General features: G+C 44.2%; 2 protein-coding genes across 2 annotated transcripts in view; both read left to right on the top strand.

Moving 5' to 3' along the window:
- The window catches only part of LOC147333759 (uncharacterized), a 70360-nt gene that overhangs the window by 25605 nt on the left and 22937 nt on the right, over positions 1-21818 (top strand). The gene's annotated exons all lie outside the window — the stretch shown is intronic.
- Positions 7705-11545, top strand: LOC147333762 (nuclear factor 7, ovary-like). The gene is made up of 2 exons (XM_086269755.1): positions 7705-7823; positions 7925-11545. The coding sequence occupies exon 2, from the start codon at positions 7942-7944 to the stop codon at positions 9328-9330; it is 1389 nt and encodes a 462-aa protein (XP_086125881.1). The 5' UTR covers positions 7705-7823; positions 7925-7941; the 3' UTR covers positions 9331-11545.

Below are 21818 nucleotides of genomic sequence, written 5' to 3'. Positions count from 1 at the left end.
TTTTCGGGATGTCACGCGCAGCGAAACGTTTTTGGCAGCTAGCCAGACCCTCTGCCCCGACCGATATTCGGGGGGTGGGGGTTCGACAGCGGTTGGCATGGCGTGTGTGCTGTTCCTTCGTCCGCAGGAGAGCTTGGCGGACCCTGAGCCAGACCCGCTGGCAGCGCCGGAGATGATGCCGTGCAGAGGGGACTGCAAGATCGAGTTCATTTTCAGGGAAAAGTGGAGGCTGGTAACCGAGGGAAGCTTCGAACGGGGACAAACCAGTGGCAGACGAGGTAAGTGAGTTATGTGCGTATTCCACCCAGGGTAGATAGGTGACTCAGGAGGTGGGGTTTTGGGACGCTACGCAGCGTAGCGCAGCCTCAAGCTCCTGGTTAAGCCGCTCAGTCTGGCCATTAGATTGCGGATGGAAACCCGAGCTTAAACTAACTCCCAGAATGGAACAAAAGGTCCTCCATACTTGTGAAGTAAACTGCGGGCCTCGGTCTGAGACGATGTCAAGGGGAATACCATGGAGCCGGAACACGTTCTCAATTAGGGCTTGGGCTGTGTCAGAGGCGGAGGGTAGTTTTGTTAGCGGGACGAAGTGAGCGGCTTTGGAGAACCGGTCGATGATGGTGAGGATGACGCTCTTTCCCGAGGAACGAGGAAGACACGTAACGAAATCTAATGAAATATGAGACCAAGGCAGGTGAGGAGTGCTGAGCGGGTGGAGCAGGCCCGCTGGGTGCTTAGTGGATAGTTTATTGCGGGCGCAAACAGCGCAGGCAGCCACGTACTCCCTCGCATCTTTTCTTAAAGTCTTCCACCAGAAATATCGTTTGAGGAGATCAATGGTTCTACTCACGCCAGGGTGACATGAAAATCGTGCAGTGTGGATCCAATGAATTACCGCTCCACGGGCGGCAGCGGGGACAAAACGCCATCCAGGCGGTCCGGTACCTGGGTCATGGTCGCCCGGGAGGACCTGGCGGATAACCTCCTCAACATCCCAGGAGAGGGCGCCCACCACACAGGTTGGGGGGAGAATGGTGGTTGGTGACGATGTTTCCGTGTCTGGGGAGTACTGACGGGAGAGCGCATCTGGCTTGACATTCCGTGAACCTGGGCGATACGAGAGAGTGAAGTTAAAGTGGGTAAAAAACAGAGACCAGCGGGCTTGTCGGGAGTTTAACCTTTTAGCAGTCCTCAGAAAAATCAGATTCTTATGGTTCGTCCATATGAGAAAAGGCTCCCTCCAGCCAGTGGCGCCACTCCTCCAAAGCAAGTTTTATGGCCAAGAGCTCCCTATTGCCTACGTCACGATTTCTTTCAGTAGGAGTGAGCCGGCGAGAGAAGTAGGCGCACGGCTGGAGCTTACCTTGAGGCCCAGACCGCTGAGAGAGAACAGCCTCGACTCTCATGTCGGACGCGTCCACCTCAACGATGAATTGTTTGGTGGTGTCGGGGTGGAGTAGAATGGGTGCCGAAGTAAACAATTCTTTTAATTTAGTGAATGCTGTGTGGGCATCTGGGGGCCAGGTGAAAGTTACCTTAGAAGAAGTGAGGCGAGTGAGGGGCGCGGCGACGTGGCTGTAGTTTCGGATGAAGCGTCGGTAGAAGTTTGCAAACCTGAGAAAGCCTTGAAGCTTCTTCCGCGAATCCGGGACTGGCCACTCCAGAACTGCCTTGATCTTAGCTGGGTCCGTCTTCACCTGCCCTCCTGCTAAGATATAGCCCAAAAAGGAAACTGATGAGGCTTGGAAGTCGCATTTCTCTGCTTTGGCAAACAGTCTGTTCTCCAGTAACCGTTGCAGGACGCTCCGGACGTGAATGCGATGCTCCTCCATGGTCCTGGAAAAAACGAGGATGTCATCCAAGTATACAAAAACAAACACGTTCAGGAAGTCTCGGAGCACACTAGAGTTTGAAAAACTGCAGGGGCATTTGTTAAGCCGAATGGCATAACCAAATACTCAAAGTGGCCCAGTGGTGTGTTAAAAGCGGTCTTCCACTCATCCCCCTCCCTTATCCGGACCAGATGGTACGCGTTTCGCAGATCCAGTTTCGTGAAAACGGTGGCTTCCTGGAGAGATCCAAAAGCAGAGTTAATCAGCGGAAGAGGGTATTTGTTCTTTACAGTGATGTCATTTAAGCCCCGGTAATCAATGCATGGCCGCAACGAACCGTCCTTTTTCCCCACGAAGAAGAAGCCTGCAGTTACAGGGGAAGAAGAGGGTCGAATAATACTGGCCGCGAGTGATAATTGGATATAGTTTTCCATCGACACCCTCTCAGGGCGAGACAGGTTGTACAACCGGCTGGAGGGCAGCGGGGCACCAGGTAGCAGGTCAATGGCGCAGTCATAGGGGCGGTGAGGTGGCAGAGAGCAAGCCTTGTCCTTGTTAAACACTTCCTGTAAGTCATGGTACTCGGGTGGGATGGAGGAAAGGTCATGTGCTTGTGTAACAAGTGGGGTCAGGTTAGCTGGTGCAGCAGGAACTGCTGATCTCAGGCAATTAGCTAGGCAGAACAAACTCCAACTGGCGATCTTGCTCCCTGCCCAATCAATGTGGGGATTATGTCTTTGCAGCCACGGGTAACCTAACACGAGCGCAGTGTCGGGAGACGGGAAGGTAAAGAATGAAAGTGATTCGTTATGATTCCTGGAAGTGATTACTTTCACAGGCGCAGTCTGATGGGTGATGTAAGCAAACACTTGTTTATTCAGCGCTGACGCAGGGAGGGGAGGTTCCAACAGAGTGAGTGGTACTTCCAGCTCTTTAGCCAGCTTCTCATCTATGAGATTTTGCTCCGCCCCAGAATCCACTAATGCGCTGCATGTAACAGTCTTTTTGTTGGTTACTATGGCAACGGACACAACTAATCGGGGTCTAATAGCATTTAATGTGCTGCCCACCCGTATCCCCGAACCTACCGGTGAGCTGGTCCATTTGGGCGAACCGGGCAGCTGGCGATGCGGTGTCCCGGCTTCCCACAGTATAAGCAGTCCCCGGCCCGAAAACGGCGTTCCCTTTCCTCCGGCGAGAGCTGAGAGCGCCCGATCTGCATCAGCTCCGGCGGAGACAGTGAGCGAGCGCACGCCGCTGGAGAGCTAAATGGGGGCAGGGGGGGGTGACACGCGAAGTTCTGGGTACAATACGGGTTTCGGTGGCTTGGACTGCCGTTCAGCCTCTCTCTCCCGTAGACGCTTATCAATTCTACGGGCGAGTGACACCAAATCCTTGAATGATTTAGCTGCCTCGTGAAACGCGAGCTGATCTTTCATCTGATCGTTCAGGGAGCGTAGGAAAATGCCCCTTAGGGCCGAATCGGGCCAGCCAACAGCGGCTGCCACTGTGCGAAACTCCACTAAATACTCCGCAACACTACACCGGCCCTGGCAGAGCGCCACTAGCTTTTGAGCAGCATCATCCTCGGAAACTGGCGGGGAGAAAGTTGCTTTGAATTCTTCGAGGAAGTCATCGAAGTCGCAACTCTGTATCGAGTTAAAAGATACATAGGCTTCAGCCCACGCCAACGCCCTTCCACCCAGCAGTCCCACAAAGTGGGAAATCTTGGCCGCGTCAGTGGGGAAGGCGAGTGGCGAGCGACTGAAGAAAAGGGTACACTGAAAAAGGAAACCCCACACTGGTCCAATTCGCCGTGGAAACACAACGTCACACAACGGTATGCCGGGGTCGGGCTGTTTAGCGTGCATTTCTCCCCGTTTCCCGCTAAGCTCTTGATACTGATCCTGAAGTAAGAGAAGCAACTGATCGTGTTGGCCGAGCATGGCACCCTGCTTATTAATAGCTGAACGTATTGGGTCTGCTGGATCCATTCTGGCCAGTCCGTACTGTCATGCGCCGCGCCGCGCGTGCACAAAAGGATCCAGTCGCAGACTCAGTGCTAACAGAAAAAGACACTTTATTATAATAACGAAAGGCGACCCGGGAAAACTAGGGAGCAAAACGAGGAACTAAAAACCCGGGGAAAAAAATGACACGAGGAAGCCGGGATCGGGACCGTGGGAGGCTGCAATAGAAAGGGGAGAGGATTAGTAGGGAGCCGGGAAGCGGGGAAAACACATCAGGACTGAGTCAGAGTAGGGGGGCTTACGATAGAGCAGGACAGTGGGAGCTCGGGAGGGAAGTGTGGCAGTCCGTGAGCAGAAAGTCCGTGGGAATAGCGAATGGGCCAGATGATGCACCGAGTGATCCAGTTGAGCCGGAGGACAGGCAGGTGGCAGACGCCGGATGCCGGGTCGAAACCTGGACACAAGTAGGCGGATTAAACACAGTTCCAACCAGAAGTGAACGCACGCTTTCGGGGAAGTCTAGTTACCACTGTGAGGTGAGTAACGGACTGGCGTGGAGCATCCGTCAGCGCCGGGTTAAGTAGCTCTTCATGTAATCACCGCGATGGAGAGCAGATGTGTCGGTGATGGCCCAGCCCGGGGGTGTGGCTACCCGAGCATCACGCATTTCGCAGGCACAGGACCACGGACCATGACACATGTACATTCATACATTTTGTTGGAGGCACCTTTTCTGGGACACAACAATGAAAAACAGCGGGAACACTCGATGTGGTCACCTGAACATTTAGCACACCTGAACAGAGGGTTACCTGAGGCATTTTGTGTGCAGATGTTTTGTGCTTGGGAGACATTGTTAGGAAAGTGCAACACCTTCTGGGGCTGACAACCTGAACAGAACTTAAGCGGCACCTCTTGTGCGGCAACAGAGGGGTAAAAACAGCGTCTCCCTGCTGCTAGACTCCCTCTCCACTCTAAGCCACAGCTAGGAGGGCTGAAGCTTCTTCCTCCTGGACGTCAGGTCCCGCCGGGGGCCCGAGGGTGGGCCTTTGCTCCAGGCTGACTGGCGTGGAGCTCGGGCCGGAGGATGTGCTCTCGCTGGTGGCACACCCAGTTCAGCAGTGGGCGCTGGTCTCTTGCCAGTCATTAGAGGAGTGGCGGGCCTGTGAGAGCTGGCTGCGGGCTTGGGCTGACGTCTGGGGATGATGTCGCGCAGAGCTTCCATCTGCTGAAGCCCGTCAGCGCTCCTGCATGGTTCCGGCTCGTCATCGGCTAACCCGTCAACATATTCCATGTGGTCAGCCCAGCTAATTGCAGGGACATCGACCGGAAAATCCTCGTCTTTGGACTCAGAGAAAGCTGGGGCTCCAGACTCGGAAAGGTGAGGGTCTTGCCTTGCGACAGCCGAGCGTCCCAGCACTTTTTCCACAAATGTCACCCGTCTTTCCAGGGTCGAGCGCCGGAACTGGCGACAAAACGCACAGGCTTCGGGCTCCGTCAACGCTCTCCGAGCATTGACGATCCCCAGGCAGACAGGGCAGGCATTGTGCTAGTTGCTGTCGTGCAAAGAGAAAGGGCATCCCTGAGGACAGGGGCGATCAGAAGATTTCTGCTTTGCTCGCTTCGGTTTGAAGTCCATAACAAAACACAAAGCAAAACACTGCACGGGAAAAACTTGAAATAAGCGCTCCACGGGCAGCCTACACACCAACTGCGCAGTGGAGGCTAACACCAACAGGGGCAGTTAAGCAAAGTTCAAGTCTGCAGACAACGGAGCTAACTAGCAGCAGTTAGCTAGCCCAACTCAGCAGAGGTGTTCTCGGCGAGTTGAAGAGCGTAAGAACTGAGGGATGACTGTGATGACAGTGGCTATATGTGTCATCACACGTCATCTGCCTTAAAGGCGTGAATAAAGGTTTCTTCAGCCAGGACACGTGAAAGAGCGTGATATCCCATATATATTAGAGATGGCACGATACCACTTTTTATGTCCGATACCGATATCATAAATTTGGATATCTGCTTCCAATACCGATATGAATCCGATGTAGTGTTTTTTAATCAACAAAACTGTTTTTTTAAATATCTTGCTGCATTTTGTATAAGTTGTATAAGTTTAAAACAACAACACTACACTAAAGCTATTCTGTTATACCTGTATGCAAAAAAAAATATTTCATAGTTCAGCAATACTGATCAATCTAATAAACTTAAACCATCCTCCCTATTCTGGTATTTTAAAGAGTACTTAACGTAAATATTAAGCAACCTAACTAATAGGGTTCCAACTCCCAGCAACAACAAAAATAAATAAATAAAAAATAGGGAACCACCCCTCACGCTCCACCTCATGATGCTTAATCGACGTAATCAACCTTAAATTGATGCAGTCTGGAAAAAAAACGCACAGAAATCAATTATTTTACAAGAAATATTAAATAGATTCAACATCTTTCTTCAACAAAATTGCAGACTGCACAGATGGTACCTTCCCAAAGGAAAAAGTACTATAGCTTACTAGGGTATATATATTAGACTTAATAGTTACTATATACAGTAATTGACTTCTATTCATTTTACATCAAATTAAAACTTTGGGTGTCAGATAATTATTTATTAAAAGCTCGACATTTTAAATGAGAATAAGAAATAAAAGTATGTCTTTGTGCCCCCTTTTCCCTGTTAATATCTATCAGCCCCCCTGGCTAAACTTTGCTAGATCCGCCCCTGCACAGTTACCAGCGTCAGCTATGTAGAAAAAGATCCTGGTGTAGAAAGTAATATTAAATACATTCTAACAACAGCTTATCAAGCTTAAACGTGCTGCTGTTTTTTATCCACTGGTTTCCTCTTTCTGGTGCAAAGTGGACCAAAAACCAACAAGAGAGACGGACAGCCGATCAGCTGATCATTAAGCAGTTTCATGATTGAAGTAGCAGCAAGAAGAGGTAGTGCTTGTTAAGCTTAACGCAGGAATGCTTTACAAACATTCAGAGATGGACTTACACACTTGCTTTACTTCTCTCGGGTATGATTTTGTCGGAGATGAAATGGCGGTTTGCTAACGAAGCTCCAAAACTATCCAGACCACCGACAGGCCACAGCCGCTCTATCACGTGATGCATACTGCTCCGACCTGCTAACATTCTGAGGCGAGTTACGGCGTGTTGCAAGTTTTGTGAGGTGCTTTCATGATATTTAATGTTATGTTACTTTTGCACTATGATGCACATGTTGTTATTACATGACTTAATAGAGCTCCAGATATTCCAAATATTCCTTCATCACATCTTCTTTAATGTTAATATTTCATGTTTAATAGTAACAAACAACATTTCTGACTAAAATAATCAATGAATGAATGAAAGTGTGTTTCAGAGAATAAAGAGGAGGACTTAAAATCAAAGGATAAATTCCATCTAGAAGTGTTGTTTGTATCAGACAGAATTTGATGTTGGTGTTGGTCTGATGGAAAAGTAGCTGCTGTTACATTAACTCGGGCATGGGGAAACTCCAGGCCTTGAGGGCCGGTGTCCTGTAGGTTTTAGATGTGTCCTTGATCCAATACAGCTGATTTACATGGCTAAATTACCTCCTCACCATGTCTTGAAGTTCTCCAGAGTAAATCCAACTGTGTTTGTGTGACTGCATTACACTCCCACTGCTAGGGTACCTGAACAATAACCAGAACAAAGTCTGAAATAAAAACTGCCAAGCAGCTGCACCACTGAGTCACAGTTTATTTTCTACGCTTAAGAAAAGGTTTCGTTTCTGATCTGCAACAAACGTCTGCACTCTGCTGTCACACTCACGCTGAATGATGTTCCGGCCTCTATGTCACTGAAATGCTACAAACCAGGAAACAGGATGTTGTTCTTCTTCAGTGCAGAGAGACGCACAGACGATCAGACTGAACTCAGACCAAACTAGCAGCTTCCTCTGAGTGAGTCCAGCTACAGGAGAGAAAAGTGGAAAACTCCAACACTGCTGCTTCAAGCTGCTGACGCTCCACACACTGAATGTGAGTTTGAGCAAAAACACGACTCAAAGGAAGTTTCAGTGACGGTGGTAGAGGAGGGAGGGGAACCAGGACTGACTGTACTTCCTGTCTGCTGTTTTCAGCTTCACTCACAGACTCAATGGCTTCCAGATCAGAGGAGGATCTCTGCTGTCCGGTCTGTCAGGAGGTCTTCAGAGATCCTGTTATTCTGTCATGTAGCCACAGCTTCTGTAAAGACTGTCTGAAGATATGGTGGAGAGAGAGACCAACACATGAGTGTCCAGTTTGTAAAAGAAGATCTTCACGGTCAAAACCACCTTTAAATCTGGCATTAAAGAACCTGTGTGAGTCGTTCTTACAGGAGAGAGATCAGAGAGCTTCAGAGGCTCTCTGCAGTCTGCAATATGAGAAACTCAAACTCTTCTGTCTGGACCATCAGCAGCCAGTGTGTCACATCTGCAGAGACTCAGAAAAACACACCAATCACAGATTCAGACCCATCGATGAAGCTGCACAACAACACAAGAAGGAACTTCAGGAAACTCTGGAGCCCTTAAAGAAGAAGTTAAAGGTTTGTGAAGAAGTTCAAGTGAAGTTTGATCAAACAGCAGAACACATTAAGGTCCAGGCCCGACACACAGAGAGGCAGATTAAGGAGCAGTTTAAGGAGCTTCACCAGTTTCTAGCAGAGGAAGAGGAGGCCAGGCTGGCTGCACTGAGGGAGGAAGAGGAGCAGAAGAGTGGGATGATGAAGGAGAAGATGGAGGCTCTGAGCAGAGAGATAGCAGCTCTTTCAGACACAGTCAGAGCCACAGAGGAGGAGCTGAGAGCTGAAGACATCTCATTCCTGCACAACTACAAGGCTGCAGTGGAAAGAGTCCAGCGCTGCCCCCTGCTGGATGATCCACAGCTGCCCTCAGGAGCTCTGATAGACCAGGCCAAACACCTGGGCAACCTGACCTTCAACATCTGGAACAACATGAAGGACATGGTCTCCTACACTCCTCTCATTCTGGACCCAAACACTGCTCATCCAAAACTCATCCTGTCTGAAGATCTGACCAGTGTGAGACGAGGAGGAGAGAAGCAGCAGCTTCCTGATAATCCAGAGAGGTTTGATTATTCCTGCTGTGTCCTGGGCTCTGAGGGCTTTAACTCAGGGACTCACAGCTGGGATGTCGAGGTTGGAGACAGTACATGGTGGGCTCTGGGGGTGTTAGCAGAGTCTGTGCAGAGGAAGGGATACATTGAGTCTGGATTATGGAGATTATGGTTTTCTACAGGTAAATACTCAGCACGCTCACCATCATGTGAAACTGCTCTCTCAGTAGAGAAGAAGCTCCAGAGGATCAGAGTGAATCTGGACTGGAACAGAGGAAAGCTGTCGTTCTCTGATCCTGATACTAACACACACATACACACCTTCACACACACTTTCACTCACAGGATGTTTCCAATCATTAACACTGATGATACAGTGAAGGTGTTGCCGTTGAAGGTGTCAGTGTCAGTGCAGCAGATGAGTTGAGGATGATGATGTTTCTAATGTTGTTTCCTGTCAGTGAGTTGAAGCTGTTAAACTGCAGCTGTCCTCCTGCTGCCTCGTTGTTCCAAAGCTCTTTGTTTCTCTTTTAGTTTCACTGTTTCTTTCTGTTTCTGCTGTCCACCTTTTCACATGGAAAATCATTTCACTGTTTCTCACTGAATGACTCCCCAAACTAGATTTGAAATTCAATCAAGTTTCTAATCATTACCAGTGTTGGGAAGGTTACTTTTAAAATGTATTCCATTATAGAATACAGAATGCATGCCCCAAAATGTATCTGGTTGTTCAGTCTGACGTCACTAGCCGTGTCTGGGTCTAAACTCCGCTGCAGGTCCATATATCAAACGATCACTATGGCATTACTGAGAGTTGAAAAACTGTCTAAAGTCTTTCATCTTTAATAAAATGATCAGCGTTCTGCTCTACCAGGTGTAACAATTGAGTTTAACATCCAGGCATCCATGAAAACGGAATTTATGACATTTAACGGAGTTAGAAGTTAGCAGGGAGTTAGCTCGCTAGCTTCTATCTAAATACAATATAGCATGTCCTGACTGCGGGGTTTTGGAAACAAATTAAAACGTACAGCTCTGTTATCACTTCCAGCATAAATGAAGACAGAAAATTAAACAGCAGTGACGTTTTTAGAGTTACTGAAGTTGGGCTAGCTGGTATATAATGATGTGCTACGTGACCGCTAGCGACACATCTATGTTAGCATAATATAAACAAGCTAACTTTTTTTCCACTCGATAAAAGTTAACGTGAGTGTTCTCGGTGGTCAGGAACAAATGTAATCGCTGTAAAAGGACCAAACTTCAGCCAGGAGAACAACTGAGATAATCCATCCACAATACGAGGTTAGTCATTCATATACTGCTGCGTGGGCTGGGCTGTAGTTACATCCTAAGGTTTTAAAAACTGAGCTTAAATAAATGATTAGCGGTAATAAAAGCCGAGGGAGGTCAACAGTGATCACTGACTGTTTTAGGAGCTTTTTGAGATCAAATAGAAGAAAATACAAAACATTAAACATGTTAACAACACAAAAGCTATATTAAACGCAGACTACTTTAGACCTGGAAGTAGGATTCATCGCGTCATCACTGAACAACCGGATTCTGTAACGTATTCCGTTATGTTACTCAATGACAGTAACGTATTCTGAATACTTTGGATTACTTAATATATTATCATGCTTTTTACAACAACGTGAATGTACTATTGCTGTGTGATTTATTACTATTACTGAAGGTCTGCGACTCCGAACTGTAGTAAAGGGCCTCTGACTAATACGGCGGGGTCCCTGTCGGCTCGTAGCCGAAAACTAGCTTTACTTTGTTGTGTGGGTCAACTTTTCTTGCGAGAGACAGAGAGAGGCGTTGAAAGGCTGCTCCAACGGAACTTATTGTTTCGGAGGAAAACACGAACACGGTGTACAGTCGAGTCTTAATAGCTTACTTACAGCTGGGCTCGTCAGGCACTCTTCTTGGCTGCAGTGGTTATTATTATATTTACATGCTTCTAGCTCCCATTTTTCCTCGACGACAACTCGTACTTTTCCACTATCCTTTTTCTCCCTCCTCGAGCTCACAGACCCAATACGTGTATGGCAGTCCATTCTCCCTGCAGCACGGACTACACTGCCCATGATGCTACATTCTTTAGAGCTATGCTTGTAGCATTCTGCCTGTTAGCTTAGCACAACAACAACAACAACGAAAAGGCGCTCTCTCACCCAGGAAACACACAGTCGCAGAGAGAGAGAGAGAGAGAGAGAGCGTCGTAACCATGGCAACCGTAACGCTGCCGCCTGGAACAACAGAACGTAGCTGTCAAACAAAACCCAAACAGTCCTGACCCGCGACAATATGAAACAGGAAAGTACCGCAGTGTAATCCATTTATTTCAACAAAGTAACTGTATTCTGAATACCAGCTTTTTAAACGGTAACTGTAACGGAATACAGTTACTCATATTTTGTATTCTAAATACGTAACGGCGGTACATGTATTCCGTTACTCCCCAACACTGATCATTACAAGTGATTCATGTTTCTATTTGATGTGTAAATGGAGATGATTTAGTTTGCTGGGATATGGACTGACATGTGTTGAATGGGAGGAGCAGTTTGTTGTTGTCTTCTTGTCTGTTTATGACAACAATAAATATGTTGTTGAAACAATGATTCATGTTTAACTCCATATATGAAATGTTTCTGATCTTTGAATTCTGTTTGATTAAAGACTTTCTTCATGACACAAATGAGATTTCAGTGTATTAATAGAACTAAATAAGCTCAGAGTTGAAAGGCTGGAGTATTATGTACGTGCTTCACTGTCAGGATCTTCAGGGGGATTCAAAGGGAAACATCAAACTGCTGTAATGAGATAAACTAGTTGGGCTGAACACACTTATCTGTAGTTTGTCTCCATCCAGGATCATCAGAATATAATGAACATGTGTGAAGAGCCACAAAATGCTGCTGCCCTCTCAGCATGATGAGCTCCAGCCTTTGTTAGCAGGACAACAGGAAACATGAGACAACTTTCAGAGACAGTAACCAACTGTGGCCACAAGATGGCAGCAGCTGATCTGAGATCCTTTATTGGACAGAAGGACTCTGCTCTGTGACGTCATCAGAGAGACGGCCTTCACTCTGATAGATCTGACGTCATGTCTGCACTGCGATGATGAAAGCTGATAAACACATTGTTATTGATCCATGAAATCACCTCTGTCCTCTCAAGTGTAGCTGTTTACAGAGCTGAAGAAGTCCTTCATCATCAAAACAGACAAACATGTATTTCCTGTATTAAGTGACGTCATCCTCACTCTGACCTCTTACATACATTCTGTTCAGTTTTCCTGCTGTAAGAAATAAACTGTGTGAAAATAGAAATGCAGGGAAACATCCATTAATCACAGCTGAGCCGTTTGTTTCTGACTCACATTCAATGAGGCTTCAGGTGTAAATACCTCAGAAGTGTTTGTGAGTTCAGTAGAAGCAGACCCAGTCGACCATCATGGCCTCCACAGCACTACACAATGCAAAAGAAAGGCCTTCATCATCTGCTGAACCACCTCTGAACCACGACGCTCTCCCTGCATCTAAAAGCTGTTAGTCAGGATGAGATGCTGCTGTGATCGCTCACAATTTACCTGTGAGACCTTTGTAAATATTGTCTTTGTTTCTGGAGGAAACACCTTTAGTCTGTTTGTATTTGGAGTGCAGATCTGGGCGTCCATCACTTTAACCTGCACACGTTTAGTTATTGAGTGTAGTTGATGTTTGGCAGCATTTTATAAGTGACAGTTCATGAACGGTGAAGGAACAGAGGACGCCTGACCATCCTACCTGTGTCAGTAAGAAGACTTTCATCACAACTTCACAACTTAACACAACTGAAACCTGAATTCAGTGTTGCATAGTTTACTAACAGTGTGTGCTGACACTGAAGTTAGCAGTTTGTTTCCTAAGAGCTGCTGGGACAAACCACAGTGACCGGCTACAGAGTTTAGTTAAGGTGGTTCTAACATGTGACCTGTTGAATTATTTACAGGGATTTATTTTTCATTTAAAGCATCATTTGTGAAGTTTTTATGAAGTTTACTTCTTTTTTGTTCTTTGTGTAACGTTTAATGTAATTTCCAACAAGCAGACCTGTGATCACTTTGACTCAGTATGATGGATTGTTTGGATTTGTCTTTGTTTCTCTGGCTTTTCTTGTGTGTCTTTGTATGTTGGATAGAGTCATGTGACCTGCCCATGGACGACACATGGAAATGAGCAGTTTAGCTCAAATCTGGCAGGTTTCCATCTTCTACTGTTTCATATTGATTTTATTGAAATGAGCCATCCTGTAAATAAGTGAAAATAAAAACAACTGGCTAACTTTTAGTCTGATCCAGTTTTTTTCTTCTTGAGTGAGTGTTTACATCTCAAAACGCTCGCTCACAGCTTTTCATCATCCTGTTTCAATGAATAAAACAGGTGTGAGGTCACTTCCTTTGGGTGGAGTCAGCTGCTGGTCACCTTGAAACAAACACACAGCTGTTCCACTTGTCAGCTAATCAGCTTGTAGCATATGCACAGTTTACAGAACCCCTTTTCTGTAAATTTAATTAATTAACCTGCTAAGCAGATAGCATATGATATGAATACCACTGTACTTTCAAAATATAGAAAGTGATTTGTAGAGGGACAAGCAAAATTTACTCTTTTAAACTCTGCCAAATTAAAAAAAAAAGACTAGTTTGTTTGTTTTTTAAAGTACAAGCTTACTGGGCCCTGTTTCAGGAAGCCGGTTTAGTGCAAACTCTGAGTAAGTATACCCTGAGTTAACGAAAACTCTGGGTTTTCGGTTTCACAAAGCGAGTTTAGATTGATCCTGAGTGAGTTACTATGACGACACACTCCGTGAAGCTAACCTGCCCCCTAGCAGGTTTACTTCAACTAACCCTGACGTTCTCCGCCTCTGTGTCGGAAACCTGACTGTATAAGTGTCAGACATGGCGTGCCCCTTCCTTGAAGAGCCAGTAGATGTTGAAGCCCAAATTCTCCGCAGAGCTCTCCGCCGGGAGAGAGTGATTAGAGCGCGTTTGGACATTTTATCATTTCCTGATCATTTTCTGTGTGAACGTTACCGTTTCTCAGCACAATCTATAATTTATTTGGATAACATCCTCAGGCCTAATATTGCTCATGTGACACATCGTGGACATCCTCTCAGTTCTGTACATATTATTTGTATTGCACTTCGGTTTTTTGCAAACGGGAGCTTTCTGTATAATATTGATGACGCTGAGCACGTTTCCAAGGCTACCGTCTGTCGGTCAGTCAGGAATGTTACAGTTGCACTGAAACGTCTCCTGTACTCGTTTGTGGTGTTCCCCGGTCATAGACCCACAAGATTTATCAAAGAGGGATTCCACAAAACTGCAGGTATCAGGATGAACGAAACTTAATTCATGATGTGGTGATACTTGGACTACTACTTAAATTGCACATTTATTTTCAGGGTTCCCAGGCGTGATTGGCTGTACAGATGGCACTCACATTCCAATCATTGCTCCTTCAGTAAATGAAGGAGACTATGTGAACAGGAAGTCTTTCCACAGCATTAATGTACAGGTACATAGTTCCCTGTAGCATTTCAAACTAACAAATTATTTCATTATAGTAATGGATGCTAATTTGTGTTCTCTGCACTGTGAAGATCATATGTGATGCTGCCAACATTATCACAAATGTGGAAGCCAAGTGGCCAGGCTCTGTTCATGACTCACGAATTTTTCGTGAATGTACACTGAGCACAAAACTTGGACATGGTGAGTTGAAAATACTTTAAAATATATAAAGACCAATTGCTACAGGGACATTTGAACTGAAGTGTATCCTTCTGTCTTAGGAGAGTTCACTGGCTACTTGCTTGGTGATAGGGGGTATCCATGTTTACCCTATTTGCTTACCCCTGACCCTGAACCGGGCCCACAGCAGCGATATACAGAAGTCTGGTGAGGAACTTTGTCGCATGGAGTCACACAAACCACCTGCAACTCAACACCTCAAAGACTAAGGAACTGGTTGTGGACTTCGGGAGGTCCAGAGAAGGTCCACTGCCGGTTCAGATAGAGGGGGAGGAGGTGGAGGTGGTCAACAAGTACAAGTACCTCGGGCTGTGGGTGGACAATAAACTGGACTGGTCATGCAACACAGAGCACCTGTATAAAAAAGCCCAAAGCCGACTGTACTTCCTCAGGAGGCTGAGGTCTTTTAACATCTGCAGGAAGCTCCTGAGGATGTTTTACCAGTCGGTGGTTGCTGGAGTACTTTTCTATGCTGTGGTGTGCTGGGGGAGCAGCACAGCAAAGAAGGACTCACACAGGCTGGAGAAACTGGTCAGGAGGGCTAGCTCTGTGGTCGGCATGAAGCTGGACACTCTGGTGACAGTGGCAGAGAAAAGGACATTAAAGAAACTGATGGACATTATGAACAATGCTGGGCATCCTCTGCACACGGCCATAAACAACCAGAAGAGTCTGTTCAGTGACAGGTTGCTTCTCCCCAAGACAAGAACTAACAGACTTAAAAACTCCTTTGTCCCACACGCCATCAAACTGTTTAACTCCTCTCTGGAGGGGAGAGGGAGGGGAAACAGGAAACAGGAGGACAAAGGAGGGGGGAACAACTAAGCTGTAGTGCCTCTTCACCTCACTGTGCAATACCTTGTGCAATACTTTTGTAAATAGTCAACAGTGCAATAGACCTCAATACTTGAAATGTGCAATTCACTTGTATTTTTATTTTTTATTCCTATTTATTCTACTTATCCCCTTCGTATAGTTTATTTATATTGTCTCTGTATTTATATATGTGTGTGTGTGTGTGTGTGTGTGTATATATATATATATATATATATATATATATATACATATATATATAAATATATATATATATATATATATATATATATAAAACACTGTCCACTGCTGATGGACAGTGTTATATACATACATATATATATATATATATATATATATATATATATATATATATATATATATATATATATATATAACACTGTCCACTGCTGATGGACAGTGTTGGGAAGGTTACTTTTAAAATGTATTCCACTACAGATTACAGAATAAATGCCCCAAAATGTATTTTGTAGCGTATTTCGTTACGTATTTCGTTACGTTACTCAATGAAAGTAACGTATTATGAGTACTTTGGATCACTTAATATATTATCATGCTGTTTACAACTACATGAATGTACTATTGCTGTGTTATTTATTGCTATTACTGAAGGTTACTCGTCATACCAATACCAACTAGATTTTTAAATGTTAATATAAATGAGTAACAGTAGGTGGACATTAGGTAAGGGTGCACTTATTGCAGCGATCTCGTATAGAAAACTATTCAGCGCGTATATAAAGACTAGTAAAGGGACCTCTGGCTAATACATCAGGTTCGTGTCGGGCTCGTAGCCGAAAACTAGCTTTACTTTGTTGTCTGGGTCAACTTTGCTAGCGAGAGACAGAGTGAGGCGTTGAATGGCTGCTTCAACGGAGCTTATAGTTTCAGAGGAAAACACGAACACGGTGTACAGTCGAGTCTTAATAGCTTACTTACAACCAGTGTTGGGTAAGTTAATTAAAAATAGTAACTTAGTTACATTACTAGTTACTTCTCTCAAAAGTAACTCAGTTACTTCAAGTTACTCGTTACTTTCAAAGTAACTAGTTACTAGGGAAAGTAACTTTGGTTTTACTCAGAATTCTCTTGTTAATGTGTTGCTTCCATAACTTTGCCAGTCTTCTAGCTTGCTTACTTGCCACAAGTGCACTGTGCCACCTACCAATAGAAAGGAAAAGATAATGTGCATATTTCCACGAGAGAAATCCCACGCCTGGACCGTCATTTACTGCTGCCATGATTCTAGCCTACGTCACAGCGTCATGTGCGCCTTTTACATCCAACACAAAAACTGCAGTTGTGGTGCTTTCGATTGTACTCAGAACTCGGAAATTCTGCCTTCTGAATAGGAAGATGTTGGTAACACCAGACTGCAGATGAGCTGCATACAGGGCTGGACTGGGACAGAAAATTGGCCCGGACATTTTGACTAGAGGCCCACCATTATAGGAAAAAACAATGAATGAAAATAAACACTGTTGTGACAGTGATGTACACCGTTTTGATGGTATATATGCATCAATCTATCAATCGTTTGTTGCAAGATTCAGATAATTATTTTTTAAAAGCGAGACATTTTAAATGAGAATAAGATATATAAGTATTTCTTTGTGCCCCCCTTTCCCTGTTAATGCCCTACCTGCCCCCCTGGCAACACTTTGCTAGATCCGCACCTGCACAGTTACCAGCTGTCAGCTACCTAAAAAAGGATCCTGGTGTTATTTGTCTCTCAGAAACAGTTCATAACTTCCCTTCAACTCATTCATGTCACCTAAAAGGTAAACCTGTTTCTCCATCACAGCTCTGATGATCCAGTAAGGACATCTCCTGGTTTCATCTTCATGTTTCCCTCTCACCAGATAACCAAACCGACATCATGACCAGCAGGTTTACAGCTGTGGCTCCAGCAAACATCAGCTGACACTAGAAATTAATATTAAATACATTCTAACAACAGCTGATCAAACGTGCTGCTGTTGTTTAGCGCGACATCCGCTGGTTTCCTCTTTCGGCGCAAAGTGAGCGATAAACAAACAAGAGAGCCGATCAGCTGATCACTGATCAGTTTCATGATTGAAGTAGAAACAGGAGAGGGAGGGGGAGAATGAAAGAAGAAGAGACAGCTGTGCAGCAAAGACACAGAATAAATCCAGCTTTGTGCCTTTTTCATTGTAGCTGAATTACGGGACAAACTGTTCCTTTTCACCTCAATAAGAAACGCGTAATATTTTCTCTGAATACCAGACGGGACGGTTGGCAACTCTAATAACTTATGAACAAAATAAAGTGCAACATCATTAACTTCATAGCACCACCCAGCTGTATAGAAACTCCGTCATGCTAGCTAGCACGCAGTACGGAAAAAGTCAGCATAACGAAAATAAACTCCACCTAAACTTGGTTCATATCTGACCCGGAGAGACTGCAGGTCAGAACTTCTTACCTGAAGTTCAGTTCACACTTGGACCGGCGGCCGCCTCGGGTCTCTTTTCCTTCTGCGTCCCTTTTCCTTCATCCACCTGCTGCCTCCACCACTTGCTAATGTTACTGAATCTGTGGAAGCTCCGCGATAGCCACCACACGAAGTAACGAGTAACGACCCTATCTAAATCCCAGTAACGACTAACGCGTTCCTGATTTTGGCATAATAACTAGTTACCGTGCTCGTTACCACAATAATAACGTAGTTACTGTAACGCGTTACTTAATAACGCGTTAGTCCCAACACTGCTTACAACTGGGCTCGTCAGGCACTCTTCTTGGCTGCAGTGGTTATTATTATATTTACATGCTTCCAGCTCGTTTCTGCTCGATGACAGCTCCTACTTTTCCTTTTTCTCCCTCCCTCGCTCACAGACATATAACGGGTAGGCAGTCCATTCTCCCTGCAGCACGGACTACACTGCCCATGAGGCTACATTCTTTAGGGCGATGCCTGTAACACTCTGCCTGTTGCCTTCATATTAAATCATTTAAAAAAATATTTCTTCACGTCATTATGAGACGAGAGAGACACCGACATTAGAGCCTCTTAATGTGTGTTTTGTTTGGGTTTCCAACGGTGTGTAAGTACCAAAAATAGTAACTGTATTCTGAATACCACCTTTTTAAACGGTAACTGTAAAGAAGTACAGTTACTCATATTTTGTATTTTAAATACGTAACGGCGGTAAATGTATTCCATTACTTCCCAACACTGGCTGCAGCTGATGAAAACAGTGCATTGTGTTTGATGGAGGACTGAAGTGTGTGTCCAGCTGAGCTCTCTGTGTGCTCATGTATACAGATGCTGATAAACACATGTTTGTATTTGGACCCTGTTACTGATCAGGACCTGCTGTGTGTTTCCTGTCCACAGGTCTACAAAGAGTCGCACTTCCTGCTGTGGTTCAGATGTTCAGCGTGTTGCTTTGTTTCTCACATGTTGGCTCCACGGTCTCTGCTGCTGTGGGCTGATGTCATGCAGCAATACAGCTGCTCAACATCTGGCCTTGTTTTCATCAGCAGATATTTGGCTTTTAGATCAAATGATATTTGCATCCAACCTTCAAACACGTGTGGAGAATTCATTATTTCTTTGAAAGGTTTTTTAGTAAATAACAGAAAAACGAAAGTAAGAGAAAATTTTATTCTATAAAACGTGAAAAATTCCACACACATGTAACTCACCACTGTGTGAACATCACAGGGGAGAAATCGTTTCTCTGAGTCAGAGATGAGTGTCAATAACACAAAAGTAACACTCAGTGTCATGCAGTGACTTTTACACAACCAGATCAGATGAACCAACTCACACTAAAACATGCATTTTGCTGCACTCTTTACACTTATTTCTTTTCTTTCTGCTCTTTTATATGATTTGTAAAAGAACAAAAAAATATTTTATATCAGCAGCAATTTTTCTCAAACTGCTGCATCACAGCTTTCATGCTCTGACCTGCATGTGAAATGAGATAAAAGCTCTTTATTAGTAACTTTTACAACTTCTGGCAGGTTAATGTCTGAACTTTGGAGTGAAACACACCCTTAGTTACAGGAAATAAGTAAGTAAGTAAGTAAGTAGTAAGTAAAATTTATTTATATAGCGCTTTTCACAGATAAAAATCACAAAGTGCTTTACAACACAGAAAATGGGAATATAAAACAATATAACAGTAAATAAAACAATGTAAAACAATAAAACTATAAAAACAGCATAAGAAGAAATTAATCAAATGCTTTTCTAAATAAAAATGTCTTCAGCTGTTTCTTAAAACAATCAATGGAGTCCGTGCCGCGAAGAGACAGTGGGAGAGAATTCCACAACCGTGGTGCCACAGTCTGAAAGGCCCGATCACCACGAGTTTTAAAACAAGTGCGTGGTACCACCAACAGTCTCTGATCTAATGACCTTAAAGCCCGAGAAGATGTATGTGATTTCAGCAGGTCAGATAAATATTGAGGAGCCTGACCGTGCAGGGCCCTAAAGGTTAGAACTAAAATTTTAAACTGAAACCTAAAATTTACAGGCAACCAGTGAAGGGAGGCCAAGACTGGAGTGATATGCGATCTTCTCTTGGTGCCTGTTAAGAGACGTGCTGCAGCATTCTGCACAGTCTGAAGACGATTTAAGGCTGATTTGTTAAAACAAGTAAAAAGGCCATTACAATAGTCTAAACGAGAAGAAATAAAAGCATGAATAATCATCTCAAGTTCAAGCTTTGATACCATTAGTCTGAGTTTAGAAATATTCCGTAAATGATAAAAACAGTTTCGGACTAGCTGCTTAGAATGCTGCTCGAGCGACATCGAGCTGTCAAATAAGACACCGAGATTTCTAAGGCTTGATTTTACGTAAGGGTCTAAGAAGCTGATATGCTGTCTAATTTCTGGGACCATATGGTCTGGAGCAATAATTAGAGTTTCTGTTTTATCAGAGTTTAGTTGGAGAAAATTGTCATATAACCATTTGTTGATTTCTGTCAGACAATTACTTAAATTAGACAATTTATAAAACTCAGACATTTTGAAGGAACAGTATAGTTGGATGTCGTCAGCATAGAGATGATAGGAGATATATTTATAGCGCTTAATAATTTGGCCTAGGGGAAATACATAAAGTAAAAAGAGAACTGGACCCAGGACAGATCCCTGAGGTACCCCACACGGCAAAACTGTTGATTCTGATGTGACATGATTCATGCAAACAGTAAAAGATCTCTCAGACAGATATGATATAAACCATTTTAAAACAACACCAGTAATCCCAAACAAGTTCTCGAGTCTGTTTATCATGATACTGTGATCTACAGTGTCAAAAGCAGAGCTGAGATCCAGCAGGACCAGCACTGTGTATTCTCCAGAGTCTGCTGCCATCAAGATATCACTAGATACTCTAAGTAAGGCCGTTTCAGTGGAATGCAATTTACGAAAACCAGACTGGAAAGTGTCCATAACAGCATTTTTATCCAGGAAATAGTTAAGTTGTTCTAGTACTACTTTTTCTAAAATTTTCGATATAAAAGGCAATTTGGATATTGGCCTATAACTGTTAGGAAGAGATGGATCCAGCTGGGGTTTCTTTAATATTGGCTCGACGATAGCTTGTTTAAAGAAGCTGGGGACTGAGCCAATATGAAGAGAAGTATTTATCATTTCCACAATACAGGGGCCAATTGAATCAAACACACTAGTGAAAAATGAAGATGGAAGGACATCAAGGGGGCTTGAAGTCTGTTTTATATGACAAAGCAGGCCTCTGATGTCTTGTAATGTAACAGGAGTAAAAGACGACCAAGTATCAGAGGAGAGCAAGTTAAAAGTTTGATATTGAGAAGATGATGGAGAGATATTAGACCTGGTTTCAATGACCTTATTTCTGAAATAGTTCATAAACTCATTGCAGTCGGACGTTGAGTGAACTGGTGCACAAGGAGCATCAGGAGAAACAATACTCTTAATTGTTTTAAACAAGAATTTAGGATCTTTCTTTTTTGAAGCTATGAGGTGTGAAAAATACTCTGTTCTAGCATTTTTCCACATGTCATTTAGCAAGAGGATAGATTCTTTAAGGTGTAACTTATAAACCTCAAGTTTGGAAGCCTTCCACAAACGTTCTAGCTTGCGACAATATCTTCTGAAATTACAAATGTTTTCATTTAACCAAGGATGAGATTTCAAACGTAGGACAGTACTTTTTTTCAGAGGTGCCACTATGTCTAAAATAGAAGTACACTGGTTATTAAAGGATGAGACAAGAGAGTCCAAATCATTGTAAGTCATTT

The sequence above is a fragment of the Aulonocara sp. 'chitande type north' Nkhata Bay genome, linkage group LG3, assembly GCF_057382095.1.
Source record: "Aulonocara sp. 'chitande type north' Nkhata Bay isolate Kocher_YH1m ecotype deep benthic linkage group LG3, A_spYH_male_GT1.1, whole genome shotgun sequence".
Lineage (NCBI taxonomy): Eukaryota > Metazoa > Chordata > Actinopteri > Cichliformes > Cichlidae > Aulonocara > Aulonocara sp. 'chitande type north' Nkhata Bay.
The sequence above is the reverse complement of the archived record's forward strand: the minus strand, read 5'-3'. Positions and strand labels throughout refer to the sequence as shown.

Bases quoted from the DNA above. Each gene is read 5' to 3' on its own strand.
- LOC147333762 (XM_086269755.1), top strand. From the start codon at position 7,942: ATGGCTTCCAGATCAGAGGAGGATCTCTGCTGTCCGGTCTGTCAGGAG.